Source organism: Macaca mulatta, chromosome 7 (genome assembly GCF_049350105.2).
Source record: "Macaca mulatta isolate MMU2019108-1 chromosome 7, T2T-MMU8v2.0, whole genome shotgun sequence".
NCBI classification, from domain to species: domain Eukaryota; kingdom Metazoa; phylum Chordata; class Mammalia; order Primates; family Cercopithecidae; genus Macaca; species Macaca mulatta.
In genome coordinates, this window is record NC_133412.1 from 161,679,238 (window position 1) to 161,702,124 (window position 22,887).

A 22,887-nucleotide genomic window follows, 5' to 3' on the forward strand; every position below is an offset into this window, starting at 1 on the left:
GCTTGCTTTTTTAAGGATATCAGGAAAACCAGAGTGATTCTGCTAACAAGATGGAGTCTTATATAATGTAACATAATCACAGGAGTGACTTTCTATCACCTTTGCCATGTTCTTTTGGGTAGAAGCAAGTCACAGGTCTTGCCCACACTTAAGGGTTGGGAATATATACAAGGGTGTGAATGCCAGAACACAGCAATCACTGGGGTCATCTGAGGACCTGCTGGCCACAATTTCTAAAATCACTTTTCAGAGGAAACATATTTTACCCATGTTCTCAGAGGAACATTTTTACCCAGACATAAGTGGTTTTGTCGGCTATGGGAAATGGTTTGTGATCTGGTGTGGGTCTTGAAGCATTGGACCTTGTCTGCAGTATCTTTAATTTCGTTTTTCTCGCTTTCCTGCAATATCTACAGCCTCGAGGACCTTTCAGTTGTCAGTGACCCAGGGAATTCTGTCAGCTAGCTGAGATGTTGTCTCTTCTTTTGAGTGCAAACATTTAGTCAGACCTGTCTGAAGCCCTCCCCTCCCCTGTAGCTCATGAATGAGACCCTTACTATTAGAACATGGCCCAGAAGATTCATCTCTAATTATACCTTTTCAACTATTTACAATAATATAATTGAATATTCATGTGCCCGTTATGTACAAAGTTTCATGCCTAGATACTGTGGAGGATAAAAACAACCCGTTTTGTTTTTATAAGCTATATTTTAATTTTATGTTTAAAAAAATGCAACCCAAGTATTCTTCTAAAAACTTAGCAGTGACTTCCAAGTATCCTGTTCTTTAACTCAGGCTTTTATCATCCTTTGGCCGTAGCAGTGTTTCCCAAAGTGTGGTACATACCCCTGGAGAGCTGAGAGTTGATTTTTAGTGGTATATGGATGACATGTCCATCTCATTCATGGGATGCTGACCATCACCACTGTCTTCAGGATTCAGATGCAGGCACAACCTGCAAAGCACAATATGGTGGGACTGAGCACCCAACCCACTTCTCACCCCCACTGTCAGAATCCCCAACTCACCCTGCTGCAACCCTTCCTTGGCACACCTGCCCCTCAGCCCTCACCTCTGGACTTCTTCCCTTTAACCCTCTAAGCAACACCATCTCTCCCCTCTTGCAGTCCTCCTAAACCTCCTGAAATAACCTCAGCTCTATTCTTGGTTTCCAGCCTGGGTCTCCCAATCTGTTTGATCTTTACTCCTGTATTTGCTTCTTGGGCTATATTGTTCCTCAGCCCCAGGGTTCCTTTCTTCAGTCCCAAACTCACTCTTTCACAAACACCCTCTTCCCAGTCCCCATGAAACTACCCCAGACCTACTGGCCTGGCCCAAATTTTCCTTTCTTGGTTGTAGCTACTATTTGTCTTTCTGGAGGCATTCTCAGAAATTTTCTCCTGGCCGTTGTTCTCCAACACTTTGATCCGGGCCCCAGACCTGCCCTATTTGACATGTCTAGTCTTCTTCATGCTCTGACTCTGGGTACAGCTTCTTGTCTCTGGGGCCATGACCCATCCTAACTTGGATACCTATTAGGACAATTTGTTGTTATCCTTTAGTTTCCCTTTAAGTTTTAAAAGGTGAGTTAATTTAAATATTAACAATGATTCTGAAAAAAGCAAACAACCCCATCAAAAAGTGGGCAAAGGATATGAACAAACACTTCTCAAAACACATTCATACAGCCAACAGACACATGAAAAAATGCTTATCATCACTCGCCATCAGAGTAATGCAAATCAAAACCACAATGAGATACCATCTCACACCAGTTAGAATGGCAATCATTAAAAAATCAGGAAACAACAGGTGCTGGAGAGGATGTGGAGAAATAGGAACACTTTTACACTGTTGGTGGGACTGTAAACTAGTTCAACCATTGTGGAAGACAGTGTGGCAATTCCTCAAGGATCTAGAACTAGAAATACCATTTGACCCAGCCATCCCATTACTGGGTATATACCCAAAGGATTATAAATCATGCTGATATAAAGATACATGCACACGTATGTTTATTGTGGCACTATTCACAATAGCAAAGACTTGGAATCAACCCATATGTCCATCAGTGACAGACTGGATTAAGAAAATGTGACACATATACACCGTGGAATACTATGCAGCCATAAAAAAGGATGAGTTTGTGTCCTTTGTAGGGACATGGATGCAGCTGGAAACCATCATTCTTAGCGAACTATCGCAAGAACAGAAACCAAACACCGCATGTTCTCACTCATAGGTGGGAATTGAACAATGAGAACACTTGGACACAGGAAGGGGAACATCACACACTGGGGCCTATGGTTGGGAGGGGACTGGGGGGAGGGATAGCATTAGGAGATATACCTAGTGTAAATGACGAGTTAATGGGTACAGCACACCAACATGGCACATGTATACATATGTAACAAACCTGCACGTTGTGCACATGTACCCTAGAACTTAAAGTATAATAATAAAAAAAAAATGATTCTTGAATGTGGCAAAAGTATTATAGTATGAAGGTAGGATGTGAGTGGTAAGTTTGGGAAACAGCACTTAAACTTTCTAGCAGCATCTTTTTTTTTTTTTTTTTTTTTATCCCTAAGACATCTTGTTAACATCAAGCAACATCTTTATATCTTCCCCTTTTCCTTCTCACACAGACCATCAACTGAAGCTGAGAGGCACGATGAATGGTAGTGTGCCTTCTGAGCCAGGTTGCCTGGGTTTGATTGCTTTTAAGCTGGGTTTGATTCCTTTTAAGCTGGATTTGATTCCTTTTAAGCTGACTTTGAGCTGGGTTACTGAGCTTGTGTGTATTTTCTCTATCGGATGGGGGTAATTATAGAACCTTTATCATAGAGTGCAAGAATTAAATGAGCTTGCATGAGAATTAAATACAGGCTGCTTTTTTTTTTTTTCTTATTATTTATTTTTTATTTCAGTAGGATTTTGGGAACAGGTGATGTTTGGTTACATGAATTAAGTTCTTCAGAGGTGACTTCTGAGATTTTGGTGCACCCAGCACCTAAGCAGTGTGTACACTGTACCCAATGTGTAGTCTTTTATCCCTCACTCCCCTCCTACCCTTTACCCCCAGCCCCCAAAGTCCATTGTATTACTCTTATGCCTTTGCATCCTCATAGCTTAGCTCCCACTTATGAGTGAGAACATACAATATTTGGTTTTCCATTCCTGAGTTACTTCACTTACAATAATGGTCTCCAATTCCATCTAGGTTGCTGCAAATGCCATTATTTCATTCCTTTTTATGGCTGAGTAGTATTCAATTGTGTGTATGTGTGTATATATATACACATCACATTTTATTTATCCATTCGTTCATCAATGGGCATTTGGGCTGGTTCCATATTTTTGCAGTTGTGAATTGTACTGCTATAAACATGCATGTACAAGTTACATTTTTTTGTATAATGACTTCGTTTCCTCTGGGTAGATACCCAGGAGTGGGATTGCTGGATCAAATGGGAGATCTACATTTAGTTCTTTTTTTTTTTTTTTTACCTTGTTTTATCATGTTTTATTTTATTGTACTTTGCAGATACTACAGTTTTACAAATTGAAGGTTTGTGGCAACCCTGCATCCTTGGAGCAAATCTGTCAGCACCATTTTTCCAACAGTACATGCTCACTTTGTGTCTCTGTATCACATTCTGGTAATGCTTGCAATATTTCAAACTTTTTATTTTTTATTTTTTATTATACTTAAGTTCTAGGGTACATGTGCACAACGTGCAGGTTTGTTACATATGTATACATGTGCCATGTTGGTGTGCTGTACCCATTAACTCGTCATTTACACTAGGTATATCTCCTAATGCTATCTCTCCCCCCAGTCCCCTCCCAACCATAGGCCCCAGTGTGTGATGTTCCCCTTCCTGTGTCCAAGTGTTCTCATTGTTCAGTTCCCACCTATGAGTAAGAACATGTGGTGTTTGCTTTTCTGTTCTTGCGATAGTTTGCTAAGAATGATGGTTTCCAGCTGCATCCATGTCCCTACAAAGGACACAAACTCATCCTTTTTTATGGCTGCATAGTATTCCATGGTGTATATGTGCCACAATTTCTTAATCCAGTCTGTCATTGATGGACATTTGGGTTGGTTCCAAGTCTTTGCTATTGTGAATAGTGCCACAATAAACATACGTGTGCAAGTGTCTTTATAGCAGCATGATTTATAATCCTTTGGGTATATACCCTGTAATGGGAAGGCTGGGTCAAATGGTATTTCTAGTTCTAGATCTTTGAGGAATCACCACACCATCTTCCACAATGGTTGAACTAGTTTACAGTCCCACCAACAGTGTAAAAGTGTTCCTATTTCTCCACATCCTCTCCAGCACCTGTTGTTTCCTGACTTTGTAATGATCTCCATTCTAACTGGTGTGAGATGGTATCTCATTGTGGTTTTGATTTGCATTTCTCTGATGGCTAGCGATGATGAGCATTTTTTCATGTGTCTGTTGGCTGCATTAATGTCTTCTTTTGAGAAGTGTCTGCTCATATATTTTGTCCACTTTTTGATGGGGCTTTTTTTTTCTTGTAAATTTGTTTGAGTTCTTTGTAGGTTCTGGATATTAGCCCTTTGTCAGATGAGTAGATTGCAAAAATTTTCTCCCATTCTGTAGGTTGCCTGTTCACTCTGATGGTAGTTTCTTTTGCTGTGCAGAAGCTCTTTAGTTTAATTCGATCCCATTTGTCAATTTTGGCTTTTGTTGCCGTTGCTTTTGGTGTTTTAGACATGAAGTCCTTGCCCATGCCTATGTCCTGAATGGTATTGCCTAGGTTTTCTTCTAGGGTTTTTATGGTTTTAGGTCTAACATTTAAGTCTCTAATCCATCTTGAATTAATTTTTGTATAAGGTGTAAGGAAGGGATCCAGTTTCAGCTTTCTACTTATGGCTAGCCAGTTTTCCCAGCACCATTTATTAAATAGGGAATCCTTTCCCCGTTGCTTGTTTTTTTCAGGTTTGTCAAAGATCAGATGGTTGTAGATGTGTGGTATTATTTCTGAGGGCTCTGTTCTGTTCCATTGGTCTATATCTCTGTTTTGGTACCAGTACCATGCTGTTTTGGATACTGTAGCCTTGTAGTATGGTTTGAAGTCAGGTAGCGTGATGCCTCCAGCTTTGTTCTTTTGACTTAGGATTGTCTTGGCAATGCGGGCTCTTTTTTGGTTCCATATGAACTTTAAAGTAGTTTTTTCCAATTCTGTGAAGAAAGCCATTGGTAGCTTAATGGGGATGGCATTGAATCTATAAATTACCTTGGGCAGTATGGCCATTATCATGATATTGATTCTTCCTATCCATGAGCATGGTATGTTCTTCCATTTGTTTGTGTCCTCTTTTATTTCGTTGAGCAGTGGTTTGCAGTTCTCCTTGAAGAGGTCCTTCACATCCCTTGTAAGTTGGATTCCTAGGTATTTTATTCTCTTTGAAGCTATTGTGAATGGGAGTTCAGTCATCATTTGGCTGATTGGTATATAAGAATGCTAGTGATTTTTGCACATTGATTTTGTATTCTGAGACTTTGCTGAAGTTGCTTATCATCTTAAGGAGATTTTGGGCAGAGACGATGGGGTTTTCTAAACATACAATCATGTCATCTGCAAACAGAGACAATTTGACTTCCTCTTTTCCTAATTGAATACCCTTGATTTCTTTCTCTTGCCTGATTGCCCTAGCCAGAACTTCCAACACTATGTTGAATAGGAGTGGTGAGAGAGGGCATCCCTGTCTTGTCTAGTTTTCAAGGGGAATGCTTTCAGTTTTTGCCCATTCAGTATGATATTGGCTGTGGGTTTGTCATAAATAACTCTTAGTGTTTTAAGATATGTTCCATTGGCCGGGCGCGGTGGCTCAAGCCTGTAATCCCAGCACTTTGGGAGGCCGAGACGGGCGGATCACGAGGTCAGGAGTTCGAGACCATCCTGGCTAACACGGTGAAACCCCGTCTCTACTAAAAAATACAAAAAACTAGCCAGGCGAGGTGGCGGGCGCCTGTAGTGCTGGCTACTCGGGAGGCTGAGGCAGGAGAATGGCGTAAAAACCCGGGAGGCAGAGCTTGTAGTGAGCTGAGATCCGGCCACTGCACTCCAGCCTGGGCGACACAGCGAGACTCTGTCTCAAAAAAAAAAAAAGATATGTTCCATCAATACCGAATTTATTGAGCGTTTTTATCATGAAGGGCTGTTGAATTTTGTCAAAGGCCTTTTCTGCATCTGTTGAGATAATCATGTGGTTTTTGTCTTTGGTTCTGTTTATATGCTGGATTACATTTATTGATTTGCATATGTTGAACCAGCCTTACGTCCCAGGGATGAAGCCCACTTGATCATGGTGGATAAGCTTTTTGATGTGCTGCTGGATTCAGTTTACCAGTATTTTATTGAGGATTTTGGCATCGATGTTCATCGGGGATATTGGTCTAAAATTCTCTTTTTTTTGTTGTATCTTTGCCAGGCTTTGGTATCAGGATGCAATTGGCCTCATACAATGAGTTAGGGAAGATTCTCTCTTTTTCTGTTGTTTGGAATAATTTCAGAAGGAATGATACCAGCTCCTCCTTGTACCTCTGGTAGAATTCGGCTGTGAATCCGTCTGGTCTGGACTTTTTTTGGTTGGTAGGCTATTAATTATTGTCTCAATTTCAGAGCCTGTTATTGGTCTATTCAGGGATTCAACTTCTTCCTGGTTTAGTCTTGGGAGAGTGTATGTGTCCAGGAATGTATCCATTTCTTCTAGGTTTTCTAGTTTATTTTCGTAGAGGTGTTTATAGTATTCTCTGATGGTAGTTTATATTTCTGTGGGGTCAGTGGTGATATCCCCTTTATCATTTTTTAATCATGTCTATTTGATTCTTCTCTCTTCTCTTCTTTATTAGTCTTGCTAGCGGTCTATCAATTTTGTTGATCTTTTCAAAAAACCAGCTCCTGGATTCATTGATTTTTTTGAAGGGTTTTTTGTCTCTGTCTCCTTCAGTTCTGCTCTGATCTTAGTTATTTCTTGCCTTCTGCTAGCTTTTGAATGTGTTTGCTCTTGCTTCTCTAGTTCTTTTAATTGTGATGTTAGGGTGTCAATTTGAGATCTTTCCTGCTTTCGCTTGTGGGCATTTAGTGCTATAAATTTCCCTCTATACACTGCTTTAAATGTGTCGCAGAGATCCTGGTATGTTGTATCTTTGTTCTCATTGGTTTCAAAGAACATCTTTATTTCTGCCTTCATTTCGTTATGTACCCAGTAGTCATTTGGGAGCAGGTGGTTCAGTTTCCATGTAGTTGAGCGGTTTTGATTGAGTTTCTTAGTCCTGAGTTCTAGTTTGATTGCACTGTGGTCTGAGAGACAGTTTGTTATAATTTCTGTTCTTTTACATTTGCTGAGGAGTACTTTACTTCCAACTATGTGGTCAATTTTGGAATAAGTGCGATGTAGTGCTGAGAAGAATGTATATTCTGTTGATTTGGGGTAGAGAGTTCTGTAGATGTCTATTAGGTCTACTTGGTGCAGAGTTGAGTTCAATTCCTAGATATTCTTGTTGACTTTCTGTCTCGTTGATCTGTCTAATGTTGACGGTGGGGTGTTAAAGTCTTGCATTATTATTCTGTGGGAGTCTAAGTCTCTTTGTAAGTCTCTAAGGACTTGCTTTATGAATCTAGGTGCTCCTGTATTGGGTGCATATATAGTTAGTATAGTTAGCTCTTCTTGTTGAATTGATCCCTTTACCATTATGTAATGGCCTTCTTTGTCTCTTTTGATCTTTGTTGGTTTAAAGTCTGTTTTATCAGAGACTAGGATTGCAACCCCTGCCTTTTTTTGTTTTCCATTTACTTGGTAGATCTTCCTCTATCCCTTTATTTTGAGCCTATGTGTGTCTCTGCACGTGAGATGGGTCTCCTGGATACAGCAAACTGATGGGTCTTGACTCTTTTCCAATTTGCCAGCCTGTTTCTTTTAATTGGAGCATTTAGCCTATTTACATTTAAGGTTAATATTGTTATGTGTGAACTTGATCCTGTCATTATGATGTTAGCTGGTTATTTTGCTCATTAGTTGATGTGGTTTCTTCCTAGCATCGATGGTCTTTAGATTTTGGCATGTTTTTGCAGTGGCTGGTACCAGTTGTTCCTTTCCATGTTTAGTGCTTCCTTCAGGAGCTGTTGTAGGGCAGGCCTGGTGGTGACACCGTCTCTCAGCATTTGCTTGTCTATAAAGGATTTTATTTCTCCTTTACTTATGAAACTTAGTTTGGCTGGAAAAGAAATTCTGGGTTGAAAATTCTGTTCTTTAAGAATATTGAATATTGGCCCCCACTCTCTTCTGGCTTGTAGAGTTTCTGCCGAGAGATCTGCTGTTAGTCTGATGGGCTTCCCTTTGGGGGTAACCCGACCTTTCTCTCTGGCTGCCCTTAACATTTTTGCCTTCATTTCAACTTTGGTGAATCTGACAATTATGTGTCTTGGAGTTGCTCTTCTCGAGGAGTATCTTTGTGGCATTCTCTGTATTTCCTGAATTTGAATGTTGGCCTGCCTTTCTAGGTTGGGGAAGTTCTCCTGGATAATGTCCACAGAGTGTTTTCCAACTTGATTCCATTCTCCCCGTCACTTTCAGGTACACTAATCAGACATAGATTTGGTTTTTTCACATAGTCCCATATTTCTTGGAGGCTTTGTTCATTTCTTGTTATTCTTTTTTCTCTAAACTCTTCTCGCTTCGTTTCATTCATTTGACCTTCAATCACTGATACCCTTTCTTCCAGTTGATCGAGTTGGTTACTGAAGCTTGTGCATTTGTTATGTAGTTCTCGTGTCATGGTTTTCATCTCTATCAATTTGTTTAAGGACTTCTCTGCATTAGTTATTCTAGTTAGCCATTCGTCAAATCTTTTTTCAAGGTTTTTAGTTTCTTTGCGCTGGTTTCGTAATTCCTCCTTTAGCTTGGAGAAGTTTGATTGAAGTCTTCTTCTCTCAACTCGTCAAAGTCATTCTCCGTCCAGCTTTTTCCCTTGCTGGCGAGGAGCTGCATTCCTTTGGAGGGGGAGAGGTGCTCTGATTTTTAGAATTTCCAGCTTTTATGTACTGCTTTTTCCCCATCTTTGTGGTTTTATCTACATTTGGTCTTTGATGATGGTGACGTACAGATGAGGTTTTGGTGTGGATGTCCTTTCTGTTTGTTATTTTTCCTTCTAATAGTCAGGACCTTCAGCTGCAGGTCTGCTGGAGTTTACTAGAGGTCCACTCCAGACCCTCTTTGCCTTGGTATCAGTAGCAGAGGCTGCAGAAGAGTGAATATTGCTGAACAGTAAATGTTTCTGTCTGATCGTTCTTCTGGAAGCGTCGTCTCAGAGGTGTACCAGCTGTGTGAGGTGTGAGGTGTGAGGTGTCAGTCTGCCCCTAGTGGGGGATGTCTCCCAATTAGGTTACTCGGGGGTCAGGGACCCACTTTAGCAAACAGTCTGTCCATTCTCAGATCTCAGACTCCGTGCTGGGAAAACCACTACTCTCTTCAAAACTGTCAGAGAGCGATATTTACATCTGGAGAGGTTTCTGCTGCCTTTTGTTTGGCTATGCCCTGTCCCCAGAGGTGGAGTCTACAGAGGCAGGCAGGCCTCCTTGAGCTGTGGTGAGCTCCACCCAGTTCGAGCTTCCCGGCCGCTTTGTTTACCTACTTAAGCCTCAGCAATGGCGGGCGCCCCTCCCCCAGCCTCGCTGCTGCCTTACAGTTAGATCTTAGACTGCTGTGCTAGCAATGATGGAGGCTCCATGGGCATGGGACCCTCCGAGCCAGGTGCAGGATGTAAGCTCCTGGTGTGCTGTTTGCTAAGGTTCTTGGTAAAGCACAGTATTATAGTGGGAGTGACCCAATTTTCCAGGTGTTGTGTGTCACGGTTTCACTTGGCTAGGAAAGGGAATTCCCTTCCCCCTTGTGCTTCCCGGGTAAGGCGATGCCTCGCCCTGCTTCGGCTCTCGCTTATTGGGCTGCACCCACTGTCCTGCACCCACTGTCCAACACGCCCCAGTGAGATGAACCTGGTACCTCAGTTGGAAATGCAGAAGTCACCAGTCTTCTGTGTCGCTCAGACTGGGAGCTGGAGGCTGGAGCTGTTCCTATTTGGCCATCTTGGTGCAGATGCTACCTTTAGTTCTTGAAGGAATCTCCACACTGTTTTCCATAGTGGTTGCACTAGTTTACATTCCCACTAACAGTGTAAAAGTGTTCCCTTTTCACCACATCCACACCAATATCCACTATTTTTTTAATTTTCTGATTATGGCCATTCTTAGAGGAGTAAGGTGGTATCGCATTGTGGTTTCGATTTGCATTTCCTTGATAATAAGTGATGTTGAACATTTTTTCATATGTTTGTTGGCCATTTGTATATCTTCTTTTGAGAATTGTCTATTCATGTCCTTAGCCCACTGTTGGTGGGATTGAGAGGTGACAACGTGCTAGCAGCCCTCGCTCTCGGCGCCTCCTCGGCCTCAGCGTCCACTCTGGCAGCACTTGAGGAGCCCTTCAGCCTGCCATGGCACTGTGGGAGCCCCTCTCTGGGCTGGCTGAGGCCGGAGCCACCTCCCTCTGCTTGCCGGGAGTTGTGGAGGGAGAGGCATGGGTGGGAACCCGGGCTGCGCGCAGCGCTCCCGGGCCAGTGTGAGTTCCGGCGGGCACGGGCAGGGGTTCCGCGCGGGCGCGGGTTCGGCCGGGCACACAGAGCGACCAGCTGGCACCTTAGGCCCAGAGCAGTGAGGGGCTTAGCACCCTGGCCAGCAGCTGCGGAGGTTGCGCCAGGTCCCCCAGCAGTGCTGGCCGCTGGCGCCACACTCAAATTCTTGCTGGGCCTTAGCTTGCTCCCCGCCAGGCAGGACTTGGGACCTGCAGCCCACCATGTCTGAGCTCCTCCCCCTGCAGTGGGCTCCTGCACAGCCTGAGCCTCCCTGACAGGCGCCCCCCCTGCTCCATGGGACCTCATCCCTTGGACAGCCCAAGGGCTGAGGAGCGCAGGTGTGGCTCGGGACTGGCGGGCAGCTCAGCCTGCAGCCCTGGTGCAGGATCCACTGGGTGAAGCCAGCTGGGCTCCTGAAATGGATGGGGACTTGGAGAACTTTTATATCTAGCTGGAGGATCGTATGTGCACCAATCAGCACTCTGTATCTAGCTCAGGGTTTGTGAATACACCAATTGGTACTCTGTATCTAGCTAACTCTGTAGCTAACTAGCACTCTGTGACTCTGTGTCTAGCTCAAGGATTGTAAGCGCACCAATCAGCACTCTGTCAAAATGGACCAATCAGCTCTCTGTAAAATAGACCAATCAGCTGTCTGTAAAATGGACCAATCAGGAGGGTATGGGTGGGGCCAGATAAGGGAATAAAAGCAGGCTGCCTGAGCTGGCAGTGGCAACCCGCTCCGATGCGCTTCCACATGGTGGAAGCTTTATTCTTTCAGTCTTTGCAGTAAATCTTGCTGCTGCTCGCTTTTTGGGTCCATGCTGCTTTTATGAGCTGTAACACTCACAGCGAAGGTCTGCAGCTTCACTCCTGAAGCCAGCGAGACCACGAACCCACCAGGAAGAACAAACAACTCTGGACGCGCTGCCTTTAAGAGCTGTAATACTCACCATGAAGGTCTGCAGCTTCACTCCTGACAGCGAGACCGAACCCACCAGAAGGAAGAAGCCCCAGACACATCTGAATGTCTGAAGGAACAAACTCTGGACACACCATCTTTAAGAACTGTAACACCACGAGGGTCCGCGGCTTCATTCTTGAAGTCAGTGAGACCAAGAACTCACCAATTCCAGACACAGGATTGTTTTTTTTTTTTTTTTTCTTGCTGATTTGTTTGAGTTCCTTGTAGATTCTGGATATTAGTCCTTTGTCAGATGTATAGATTGCAAAGATTTTCTCCCACTCCGTGGGTTGTCTGTTTACTGATGATTTCTTTTGCTGTGCAGAAGCATTTTAGTTTACCTAAGTCCCATCTGTTTTTCTGTTTTTGTTGCATTTGCTTTTGGGTTCTTGGTCATGAACACTTTGCCTAAGCCAGTGTCTACAAGGGTTTTTCCAATGTTATCTTCTAGAATTTTTATAGTTTAAGGTCTTAGATTTAAGTCTCTGATCCATCTTGAGTTGATTTTTCTATAAGGTGAGAGATGAGGATCGAGTTTCATTCTTCTACATGTGACCTGCCAATTGTCCCAGTACCATTTGTGAATAGCTTTGTTGACTGCAAGTATTTGGCTTCATTTCTGGGTTCTCTATTCCATTCCTTTGGTATATATGCCTTTTTTTTTTTTTTTTTTTTTTTTTTTTTTTGGCAGAGTCTCACTCTGTCACCCAGGCTGGAGTGCAGTGGCACGATCTGGGCTCACTGCAAATTCTGCCTCCTGGGATCAAGCAATTCTCCTACCTCACAGCCTCCCAGTAGCTGGGATTACAGGTGCCTGCCATCATGCCCAGTTAATTTTTGTAGTTTTAATTTTGTAGTTTCTAGTTTTAGTAGAGACGGGTTTCACCATGTTGGCCAGGCTGGTCTCAAACTCCAGCATAGAAGGTATGTCCATTTTATGCTGATTTTGCTGAGGGTTTTAATCATAAAAGGATGCTGGATTTTGTCAAATGCTTTTTCTGGTCTATTCAGATGATCATGTGATGTTTGTTTTTAATTCTGTTTATGTGGTATATCACATTTATTGATTTTCAGATGTTAAACCATCCCCGCAGCCCTGGTATAAAACCCACTTGATCTGATGGATTATCTTTTTGATATGCTGTTGGATTTGGTTAGCTAGGATTTTGTTGAGGATTTTTGCATCTGTGTTCATCAGGGATATTGGTCCATAGTTTTGTTTTTTTGATATGTCCTTTCCTGGTTTTGGTATTAGGGTGATACTGGCCTCATAGAATGATTTAGGGAGGATTCCCTCTTTATCTTTCGGAATAGTGTCAATAGGATTTGTACCAATTCTTCTTTGAATGTCTGATAGAATTCAGGTGTGAATTCACCTGGTCCTGGACTTTTTTTTTTTTTGGTCGGTAATTTTTTTTTTTTTTTTTTTTTTTTTTTTGAGACAGAGTCTTGCTCTGTCACCTAGGCTGGAGTGCAGTGGCACGATCTCGGCTCACTGCTGCAACCTCCACTTCTTGGGTTCAAGCGACTCTCCTGCCTCAGCCTCCCAAGTAGCTGGGATTATAGGTGCTCACCACTGCGCAAGGCTAATTTTTGTATTTTTAGTAGAGACAGGTTTCACCATGTTGACCAGGCTGGTCTCTTGAACTCCTGACCTTGTAATCCACCCGCGTCAACCTTCCAAAGTGCTGGGATTACAGGCGTGAGCCACTGCACCCAGCCTATTTTTGTTGGTAATTTTAAAATTACCATTTCAATCTTACTGCTTGTTATTGGTCCATTCAGAGTTTCTATTTCTTCCTGTTTAATCTAGGAGGGTTGTATATTTCCAGGAATGTATCCATATCCTCTAGGTTTTTTAGTTTTTGCATGTAAAGCTGTTCATAGTAGCCTGGAATCATCTTTTTTGTTTCTGTGGTATCGGTTGTAATATGTCCTGCTTGTTTCTAATTGAGTTTCTTTGGATCTTCTCTCTCATTTTCTTGGTTAATCTCACTAATGGTCTATCAATTTCATTTATCTTTTCAAAGAACCAGCTTTTTGTTTCATTTATCTTTTATATTGTGGTTTTTTTGGGGGGGTTTCAATTTCATTTAATTCTGCTCTGGTCTTGGTTGTTTCTTTACTTCTACTGGGTTTGGGTTTGATTGTTTCTCTAACTCCTTGAGGTGTGACCTTAGATTGTCTGTGCTCTTTCAGACTTTTTGATGTAGGAATTTAATGCTATGAACTTTACTCTTAGTTCTGCCTTTGCTGTATTCCAGAGGTTTTGATAGTTTTTGTCACTATTATCATTCAGTTCAAATAATTTTTTGAATTTCCATCTTGATTTCATTGTTGACTCAATGATCATTCAGGAGCAGGTTACTGAATTTCCATCTATTGACATGGTTTTGAGGGTTCCTTTTGGAGTTGATTTTTAATTTTATTCTACTGTGGTCTGTGAGAGTACTTGATATGATTTTTATTTTTAAAAATGTATTGAGACTTGTTTTGTGGCCTATCATATATGGTCTGTCTTGGAGAATGTTTCATGTGCTGATTAACAGAACGTATACTCTGCAGTTTTGGGGTAGAATGTTCTGTAAATATCTGTTAAGTCCATTTGTTCTAGGGTATAGTTTAAGTCCATTGTTTCTTTGTTGACTTTCCATCTTGATGACCTGTCTAGTGCTATCAGTGGAGTAATGAAGTCCCCCACTATTATTGTGTTGCCATTTATCTTATTTCTTAGGTCTAGTAGTAATTGTTTTATAAATTTGGGAGCTCCAGTGTGAGGTGCATATATACATTTAGGATTGTGATATTTCCTGCTGGACTAGTCCTTTTATCATCATATAATGCCCCTCTTTGTCATTTTTAACTGCTGTTGATTTAAAGTTTGTGTGATATAAGAATAGCTACTCCTGCTTGCTTTTGTTGTCCATTTGCATGGAAAGATATTCCATGGGTAACAAATATCCCATTGGTATTTTGTTAGTAACTTTTTAATTACCATTTCAATCTTGCTGCTTGTTATTGGCCTGTTCAGAGTTTCTGTTTCTTCCTGGCTTAATCTAGGAGGGTTGGATATTTCCAGGAATTTATCCATCTCCTCTAGGTTTTCTAGCTATTCCATTCAAGATATTCCTTCCAAATGGACACCAAAAGCAAGCAGGAGTTAGCTATTCCACCCCTTTACCTCAGTTTATGTGAGTCTTTAAGTGTCAGGTGGGTCTCTTGAAGATAGAATATACTTGGTTGATGAAGTTTTATCCATTCTACCATTTTGTATCTTTTAGGTGGAGCATTTAGGTCATTTAAATTCAATGTTAGTATTGAGATGTGAGGTACTATTCTATTCATCATACTATTTGTTGCCTGAATACCTTAGTGTTTTTTTTTTTCATTGTGTTACAGTGAAAAATTATAGGTCCTGTGAGATTTATGCTTTAAGGATATCCTATTTTGACGATTTCGAGGATTTACGATTTAGAGCTCCCCTTTTAGCAGTTTTTTTTTTTTTTTTTTTTCTGAGATGGAGTCTTGCTCAGTCACCCAGGCTGGAGTGCAGTGGTGCGATCTCGGCTCACTGCAAGCTCCGCCTCCTGGGTTCACATGATTCTCCTGCCTCAGCTTCCCGAGTAGCTGGGTCTACAGGTGTCTGCCACCACACCCGGCTAGTTTTTTTTTTTGTATTTTTAGTAGAGACCAGGTTTCACCATGTTAGCCAGGATGGTCTCGATCTCCTGACCTCGTGATCCACCTGCCTCAGCCTCCCAAAGTGCTGGGATTACAGGTGTGAGCCACTGCGCCCGGCCTTTAGTAGTTCTTTTAGTGCTGGCTTGGTAGTGGCAAATTCTCTCAGCATTTGTTTGTCTGAAGAAGACTGTATCTTTCCTTCATTTATGAGGCTTAATTTTGCTGGATACAAAATTCTTGGCTGATAATTGCTTTGTTTAAGGAAGTTAAATATAGAACCCCAGTCCCTTTTAGCTTGTAGGGTTTCTGCTGAGAAATCTGCTATTAATCTGATAGGTTTTCTTTTATAGGTTACCTGATGCTTTTGCCTCATCACTCCTAAGAGTCTTTCCTTTTTTTTGACTTTAGATAACCTGATGACTGTGTGCCCAGGCAATGATCTTTTTGTGATGAATTTCCCAGGTGTTCTTTGAATTTCTTGTATTTGGATGTCTAGATCTCTAGCAGAGCTGAGAAAGTTTTCTTCAATTATTCCCTCAGATATGTTTTCCAAACTTTTAGGTTTCTCTTCTTCCTCAGGAACACCCATTATTCTTAGGTTTGGTGATTTAACATAATCCCCAACTTCTTGGAGGATTTGATCATTTTTTTAAAATTCCTTTTTGTCTTTGTCAGATTGGGTTAATTTGAAAGCCTTGTCTTTGAGCTGTGAAGTTCCTTTCTTCCACTTGTTCAGTTCTGTTGCTGAGATCTTCCAATGCATTTTGCATTTCTCTAAGTGTGTTCTTCATTTCTAGAAGTTGTGCTTTTTTGTTTTGAGATGGAGATTCACTCTTGTCACCAAGGCTGGAGTGCAATCGCAAAATCTTGGTACCTGCAACCTCTGCCTCCCAGGTTCAAGCGATTCTCCTATCTCAGCCTCCCGAATAGCTGGGATTACAGGTGTCTGCCACCACACCTGGCTAATTTTTGTATTTTTAGTAGAGACAGGGTTCACCACATTGGCCAGGCTGGTTTTGAACTCCTGACCTCAGGTGATCCACCTGCCTCAGCCTCCCAAACTGCTGGGATTGCAGGCGTGAGCCACCATGCCCAGCCATGATTGTTTTTTACTTATGCTGTTTCACTGGAGATTTTTCCATTCTTATTCTATATCTTTTTTTTTTCTTTGAGAAGGAGTCTTGCTCTGTCACCCAGGCTGGAATGCAGTGGCACAATCTCGGCTCACTGCAACCTCCGCCTCCCCAGATTTAAGCAATTCTCCTGCCTCAGCCTCCCCAGTAACTGGGACTACAGGTGCCCACCACCATGCCCAGCTAATTTTTGTATTTTTAGTAGAGACAGGGTTTTGCCATGTTGGCCAGGCTGGTCTTGATCTCCTGACCTCAAGTGATCCACCTGCCTCGGCCTCCTAAAGTGTTGGGATTACAGGTGTGAGCCACCACACCCGGCCCTATATCATTTTTTATATTTCTTTAAGTTAGACTTCATCTCTTTCTCTGGTGCCTCCTTGATTGACTGAATAGTTGATCTTCTCAATTCTTTTTTCTGGCAATTCAGAGATTTTATCTTGGTTTGGATCCACTGTTGGTGAGCTAGTGCGATCTTTTGGGGTGTTAAAGAACCTTGTTTTGTCATATTATCAGAATTGTTTTTCTGGTTCCTTCTCATTTGGGTGTAGAGTATGTGAGGGAAGATCTAGGACTCAAGGGTGCTGTTCAGATTCTTTTGTACCACGGGTTGCTCCTTTGATGTGATGCTCTCCCCTTTTCCCTAAGGATGGTGCGTCCTGAGAGCCAAACTGCAGTGATTGTTATTTCTCTTCTAGATCTAGTCACCCAGCAGAGCTACTGGGCTCTGGGCTGATGCTGGGGAGTGTCTGCAAAAAGTCCTGAGATGTGATTCATCTTCAGGTCTTTCAGCCATGGATACCAGCACCTGCTCAAGTGGAGGTAACAGGAGAGCGAAGTGGACCCTGTGAGAGTCCTTGGTTGTATTTTTGTCAAGTGCCCTGGTTTTGTGTTGGTTGGCCTTTACTTTGGGTAAAGTTTCCCCATAAAACACTGACCAGTTTAACTTCAGTTGCTTTCTGAGTCTGAGCCACTGCCCGACAGGAGTGAGAATTTATTCTCTGATCTCACCAGCAGGGTGCAGTAGGGAGAAAAGTTGCCCTATAATTTCTTGGAGTACAGAACACATATAGATATGGTTTGGTTCTGCCGGGCGCGGTGGCTCAAGCCTGTAATCCCAGCACTTTGGGAGGCCGAGACGGGCGGATCACGAGATCAGGAGATCGAGACCATCCTGGCTAATACGGTGAAACCCCGTCTCTATCAAAAAAATACAAAAAACTAGCCGGGCGAGGTGGCAGGCGCCTGTAGTCCCAGCTACTCGGGAGGCTGAGGCAGGAGAATGGCCGGAACCCGGGAGGCGGAGCTTGCAGTGAGCTGAGATCCGGCCACTGCACTCCAGCCTGGGCGACAGAGGAGACTCCGTCTCAAAAAAAAAAAAAAAAAAAGATATGGTTTGGTTCTGTACCACTGCTTACCTTTCAGGGCTCCTGTGGTTTGAGTAAGCTTCGGGGGCACAAACTAAAAGTTAACACCAAGAGTATTGCTTGCATGGGTAAATATCACTAAAAGTCAACATACAAGTGAACTTTTAGAGCGTATTTTTTATTTGGGAACTACCTGAAATACACAGAAAACTGTGCCACCACTTTAACAATCCAAGGACTTCAAATGTTTTCTAAAATCCTATCTACCCAAGTATCCCCAAAACATGCAAACTTTGATCTGAATTTCCTAACGTTTCCTCATTTTTCGTTTGTGTTTGTTTTGTTTTTTTGAGACAGAGTCTTACTCTGTTGCCCAGGCTGGAGTGCAGAGGCAAGATCTCAGCTCACTGCAACCTCTGCCTCCCAAGTTCAAGCAATTCTCCTGCCTCCACCTCCCTGAGTAGCTGGGATTACAGACACGTGCCACCATGCCCAGCTAAGTTTTGTATTTTTAGTAGAGATGGGGTTTCACCATGTTGGCCAGGCTGGTCTCTAACTCCCGACATCGTGATCCACCCGCCTCGGCCTTGGCCTCCCAAAGTGCTGGGATTATAGGGGTGAGCCACAACGACCGGCTGTCCTCATTTTTCTATAAATAATTTTAGATAGTAGGGTAAATGGAGCTCTTATCTACAGGAATTTGAAAAGCTCATATTGAGAAATGTTTTCCCAGGCAAATTTCTAATGCAGCTATTCCTCTACTTTTGAAATGTCTATCCCTCAGCTCAAAAGAAAGCCCCCTGCAATTTAGATTCTTTAAAAAAAAAATTAAACCGGAAAGGGATAGTTTTAGCTTGTTCCACATGAAATCTTGCTGATAAGCAAGTTCAACTACATTTCCACCCAAAAGAGTTCCTTTAAAAAGTCTGACTTACAACCAGGCACAGTGGCTCATGCCTGTAATCCCAACACTTTGGGAGGCCGAGGCGGGTGGATCCCCTGAGATCAGGAGTTTGAGACGAGCCTGGCCAACATGGTGAAACCCCATCTCTACTAAAAATAAAAAATTAGTCCAGCGTAATGGTGCACATCTGTAATCCCAGCTACTTGGGAGGCCAAGGCAGGAGAATCGCTTGAACCCGGAAGGCAGAGGTTGCAGTGAGCCAAGATCGTGCCATTGCACTCCAGCCTGGGCCACGGAGCAAAACTCCATCTCCAAAAAAAAACAAAAAACAAAAAAAAGTCTTACTTACAATAGTAATTCCTGTTTCCATTTGTTCATGCAAATCTCAAACAATAAACCTGCTCTTGTCAAGTTGCAGCTAATCTCCAGTTTATTTTACTGTACATAGTTGTATATTTAAATTTTCTTAATATTGTGAACATTAACATCTCAACCCATCTGAAATGACTCCTGTCTTCTGATGGTGAAAGCCTCACAGAAAAGCTGGCCACGTCATGCTGTCACCACTCAGTCCCACACCACCACAGTCTCCTCCCTCCTGGGTTTCTGACTAGACATTGCTTTCTGGACTTTTCTAAGGAAGCACAGGCCCAGCTTCTAATTCGGCCAAAGGGTTTTAAAGACTAAATTCTAGCATTTTCTGAATGCTTCATAGATGTTCCAGAAGACATTAATAATAAATGACTACAATAAGCATTCCAAATGATATTCTAAAATGAGTACTTTCTGGCCGGACACAGTGACTCACGCCTATAATCCCATCACTTTGGGAGGCCGAGGCAGACAGATCACTTGAGGTCAGGTGTTGGAGACCAGCCTGGCCAACATGGTGAAACCCCGTCTCCATTAAAAATACAAAAATTAGCCGGGCATAGTGGTGCATGCCTGTAATCCCAGCTACTCAGGGGCTGAGGCAGGAGAATGGCTCGAACCCAGGAGGCAGAGGTTGCAGTGAGCCGAGATTGTGCCACTGCACTGTAGCCTGGGCAACAGAGCAAGGCTCCATCTCAAAAATAAAAAATAAAATGAGTACTTTCTGTGATCAAAACTATCAGCTAAACTATTTCATCAAAAGACCCCACTAATCAGGAAAACTGATGCCAAAGATACCAAAATTGATCAGTGGAAAACACTGGTTTATAACTCGATGCTTTGTAGAAGTGCACATTTTGATAATTTGTATTAAAGACACTAAGATACATGAAGCACTGTGTAAGTTTGGCAGACATTAATATACTAATTTCAGAGGCGGTAAACCTATGAACCCTCAATGTTCTAGTTTGCTCTTGAAAATCACACTATTTCAAAGCTTAGTAATGTGGATAGATTTTTATTCAGAAATCCTTTCATATTCACTAACTGCAATTAAATGTTTAAAATTACATGGCTCTTAGGAACGATGTCAAACATGCAACATTTTAAGAGTGATAGATTTAAACAGTAATTTTGCCCTCAGAAGTTTACTTATCAAATTATTACAACAGAAACACAAATAGACCATATATTACTCTTTAATTGGATTTGTTTTACAATATGTTCTTGTCAATGAGCTACTGTTTAAACCTGACAGAAAAGCATTTTCACAAAAACGCACCATGGAGAGGGAGGGGAAGGGAAGAAGCACTTTTTCTAGAGATGGGAAATAGTCCCAGTAAAAAATTCTTACTCCTTTCTTCTAAGGAGCTCGTTCTGAATATTTTCACTTAGTTCTATTGTTCTTTAAACAGGACTTTAAAAAGAATTTTGTATTTACAAAATTTACATTTTGTTGCTACAAAATGTAATTTACATTGTAAAATAAAAATGTAAAATTTTAATTTTGTTCCTACATGAGAAGTGTGCATACTTTCAATTAGTTTTCATTAGTATCTTCTGAGTTTCCTCTTAGGTGGTTGGTTTCTGAGTAAGGCAGAGTTAGGCTGGTGCACACACTATTTAGGAAGTCCTGTCTCGTGGCTGACAACATACTTGTAGTGCTCAAAGAAGTGAGTTAAGGAGTGACATGGGAATCAAAATGATGCCTAGAATAGTGTAATTTAGGAAACAGCCCTAGATTTGATATTTTGGAAGCTTTTCATTTTAAGAAGAGACCCCAAAAAGAAGGAAAAAGGAAAGGGTTCCTCCACTAAATATTCCATTCATCCGTACCTACTCAATGGTCATTCTGACAAGGCCATCTTAATCTGGGCCAGTGATGACACACTCCCCCTGTAACTCAGCCTGGTTCTGTCTATTGGGATGTGCCTAAACGTGATGGGTGAGGGGGCACTAAACAGCTAACACTGACCAGGGAATTAAGGAGCTAAAATGCAAGTACCTCTTGAATACCATAGCAATCTCTGTGCACAAATTTGGACTGTACTTTGTGGGAGAAGAGGTGAAAACTATTATTAACTATTCCCTTCCTTCAACCAAAAGGAAAAATACGCCTCTTCAAGGCTTCTTTTAATGATACTATAATGCTGAATTTATTTATGAAAAAGAAACAATACAGGTTTAGGTGGGAAAACCCCCAAGGAAACAGAGTAAGTCACGGGCTGTGAGAGGACTTGAATTCCCTGGGGACAGTGCCGTGGGGTCAGCCCCCATACTCCAAGCCCCTGCTCTCCATCCCAGCACCTCAGTCTGAGTATAGATAATACTGCATTTTTGTAAAGACGAAGGCATCCTGCATTTACCATCACACTCCCCCACTCTTGTCCTAGTCATCTTACATACTTAGTCCTTAATCTCTCCCAAAACACTTCTCAGCGCCCATTGTTATTGTGCCATCTACAAAACAACACATACATTAAAACTCAAAGATATGTTTTTAACAAAAAAAGTGCTTAAAACCACCCTAGGCAATTGTTTTTCACTTCATTTTCAACCAATAAAATCAAATTCATTTAGATTTATGAGTAATACTGAAAAAATAATGTTTATTAACTCTTACATTTTAAATAATGTGCCTTCATCCCAACTTTACATTAACTGACTCATTTCAGTATCTAAATGAGTTGAGCTCTCATTTGAAAAATAGAGAAGATACAACTATATAGAATTTTTAGGATAAAAAATGTTCTGGATAGAAAAATCCTTTTGATGTTTCAAAATAACACTTATAGATTCTCAGTATAGTTTTCAGTTTGGTAACTAAACCATTAAGTAACCAAGGTTTTCAAAAAATTACAAAAGATAATAACATGATTTTTAAATACAAAGTTAAATAGGAGCCACTCATATCTGTGGATCATCCCTACACAAAGTTGTTTCTCACTAGAAAATCCCTAAATATTTGTCATAAAATAAAACTCCATTATCAAAAATTAGTTTAAGATAGAAATCTATGCGCTTTAATGATTGCCAGAATTGCCCAGCATAGCTTCAGTAAAATAGAGCATTGTCTAGAAAATACAATCTCCAAAATGTGTGCAAGTACTGCAAACCGGACAGACCAGGGCAGGGCAAGGCCCTTGAAACCAAGTCCTCCTTGAGCACCTTTCCCAGGTTAGAAACCCGTCTTCAGCCTGTGCTTCGCACATTTCCTTCAGTGCGCCGCCATTCAGACTGCACCATTTACGTCCCAGTGCCACGCTGCGTGGATCAAGTGTCAAGGGGGGAAAGTATGAGTTAGGCAAGCGCTTTTTTTTAAAGCTGTAAACGCTTCACATGACTGGCCCCGTAAGGAATCTGGGAGCTTAGATGAGCCTGGAGCTTTTCAGGAACTGGATAAGGACTCTGTACACAAACGTGTACTGGCAGAGAGTCTGCACCAGCATCATTCTCTGTTGCCTCAGCATGTCCAGTACTCTCGGGATGTCCAGTACCTAGGTTGAGAGAAATGGTAATGAAGATAATGCGTTCCCCTTGGGAGAGAGAAAGGATGGGAAGACACTAGTGTCCTGGCAGAAACCTGGTTAGGAGATGCACACAGTCTCTTTTCTACTTTAGCATCTTTTAGAAATAAGCCATGATGGCCTACTTCTGATTTTCGGATGAGTTTTAACTATAAATAGAATGTCCATGCAGACTATTTCGTCAACATTCCCTGGGTATAGCTCACTGACTCTGTATGGTTGGACATAATGACCATATCTCACTAAATACCAAGACTCTACAAAAACAGAGT

General features: G+C 41.9%; 1 protein-coding gene across 1 annotated transcript in view; it reads right to left on the reverse strand.

Moving 5' to 3' along the window:
* Positions 1–20,090: 20,090 nt before the first annotated feature.
* PTPN21 (protein tyrosine phosphatase non-receptor type 21) overlaps positions 20,091–22,887 on the reverse strand; it is a 90,094-nt gene continuing 87,297 nt past the window's right edge. Inside the window, exon 19 of the mRNA XM_015144342.3 lies at positions 20,091–22,585. Coding sequence (XP_014999828.3) covers positions 22,457–22,585 — 129 coding nt within the window. The 3' untranslated portion in view covers positions 20,091–22,456. The remainder of the gene's footprint in view (positions 22,586–22,887) is intronic.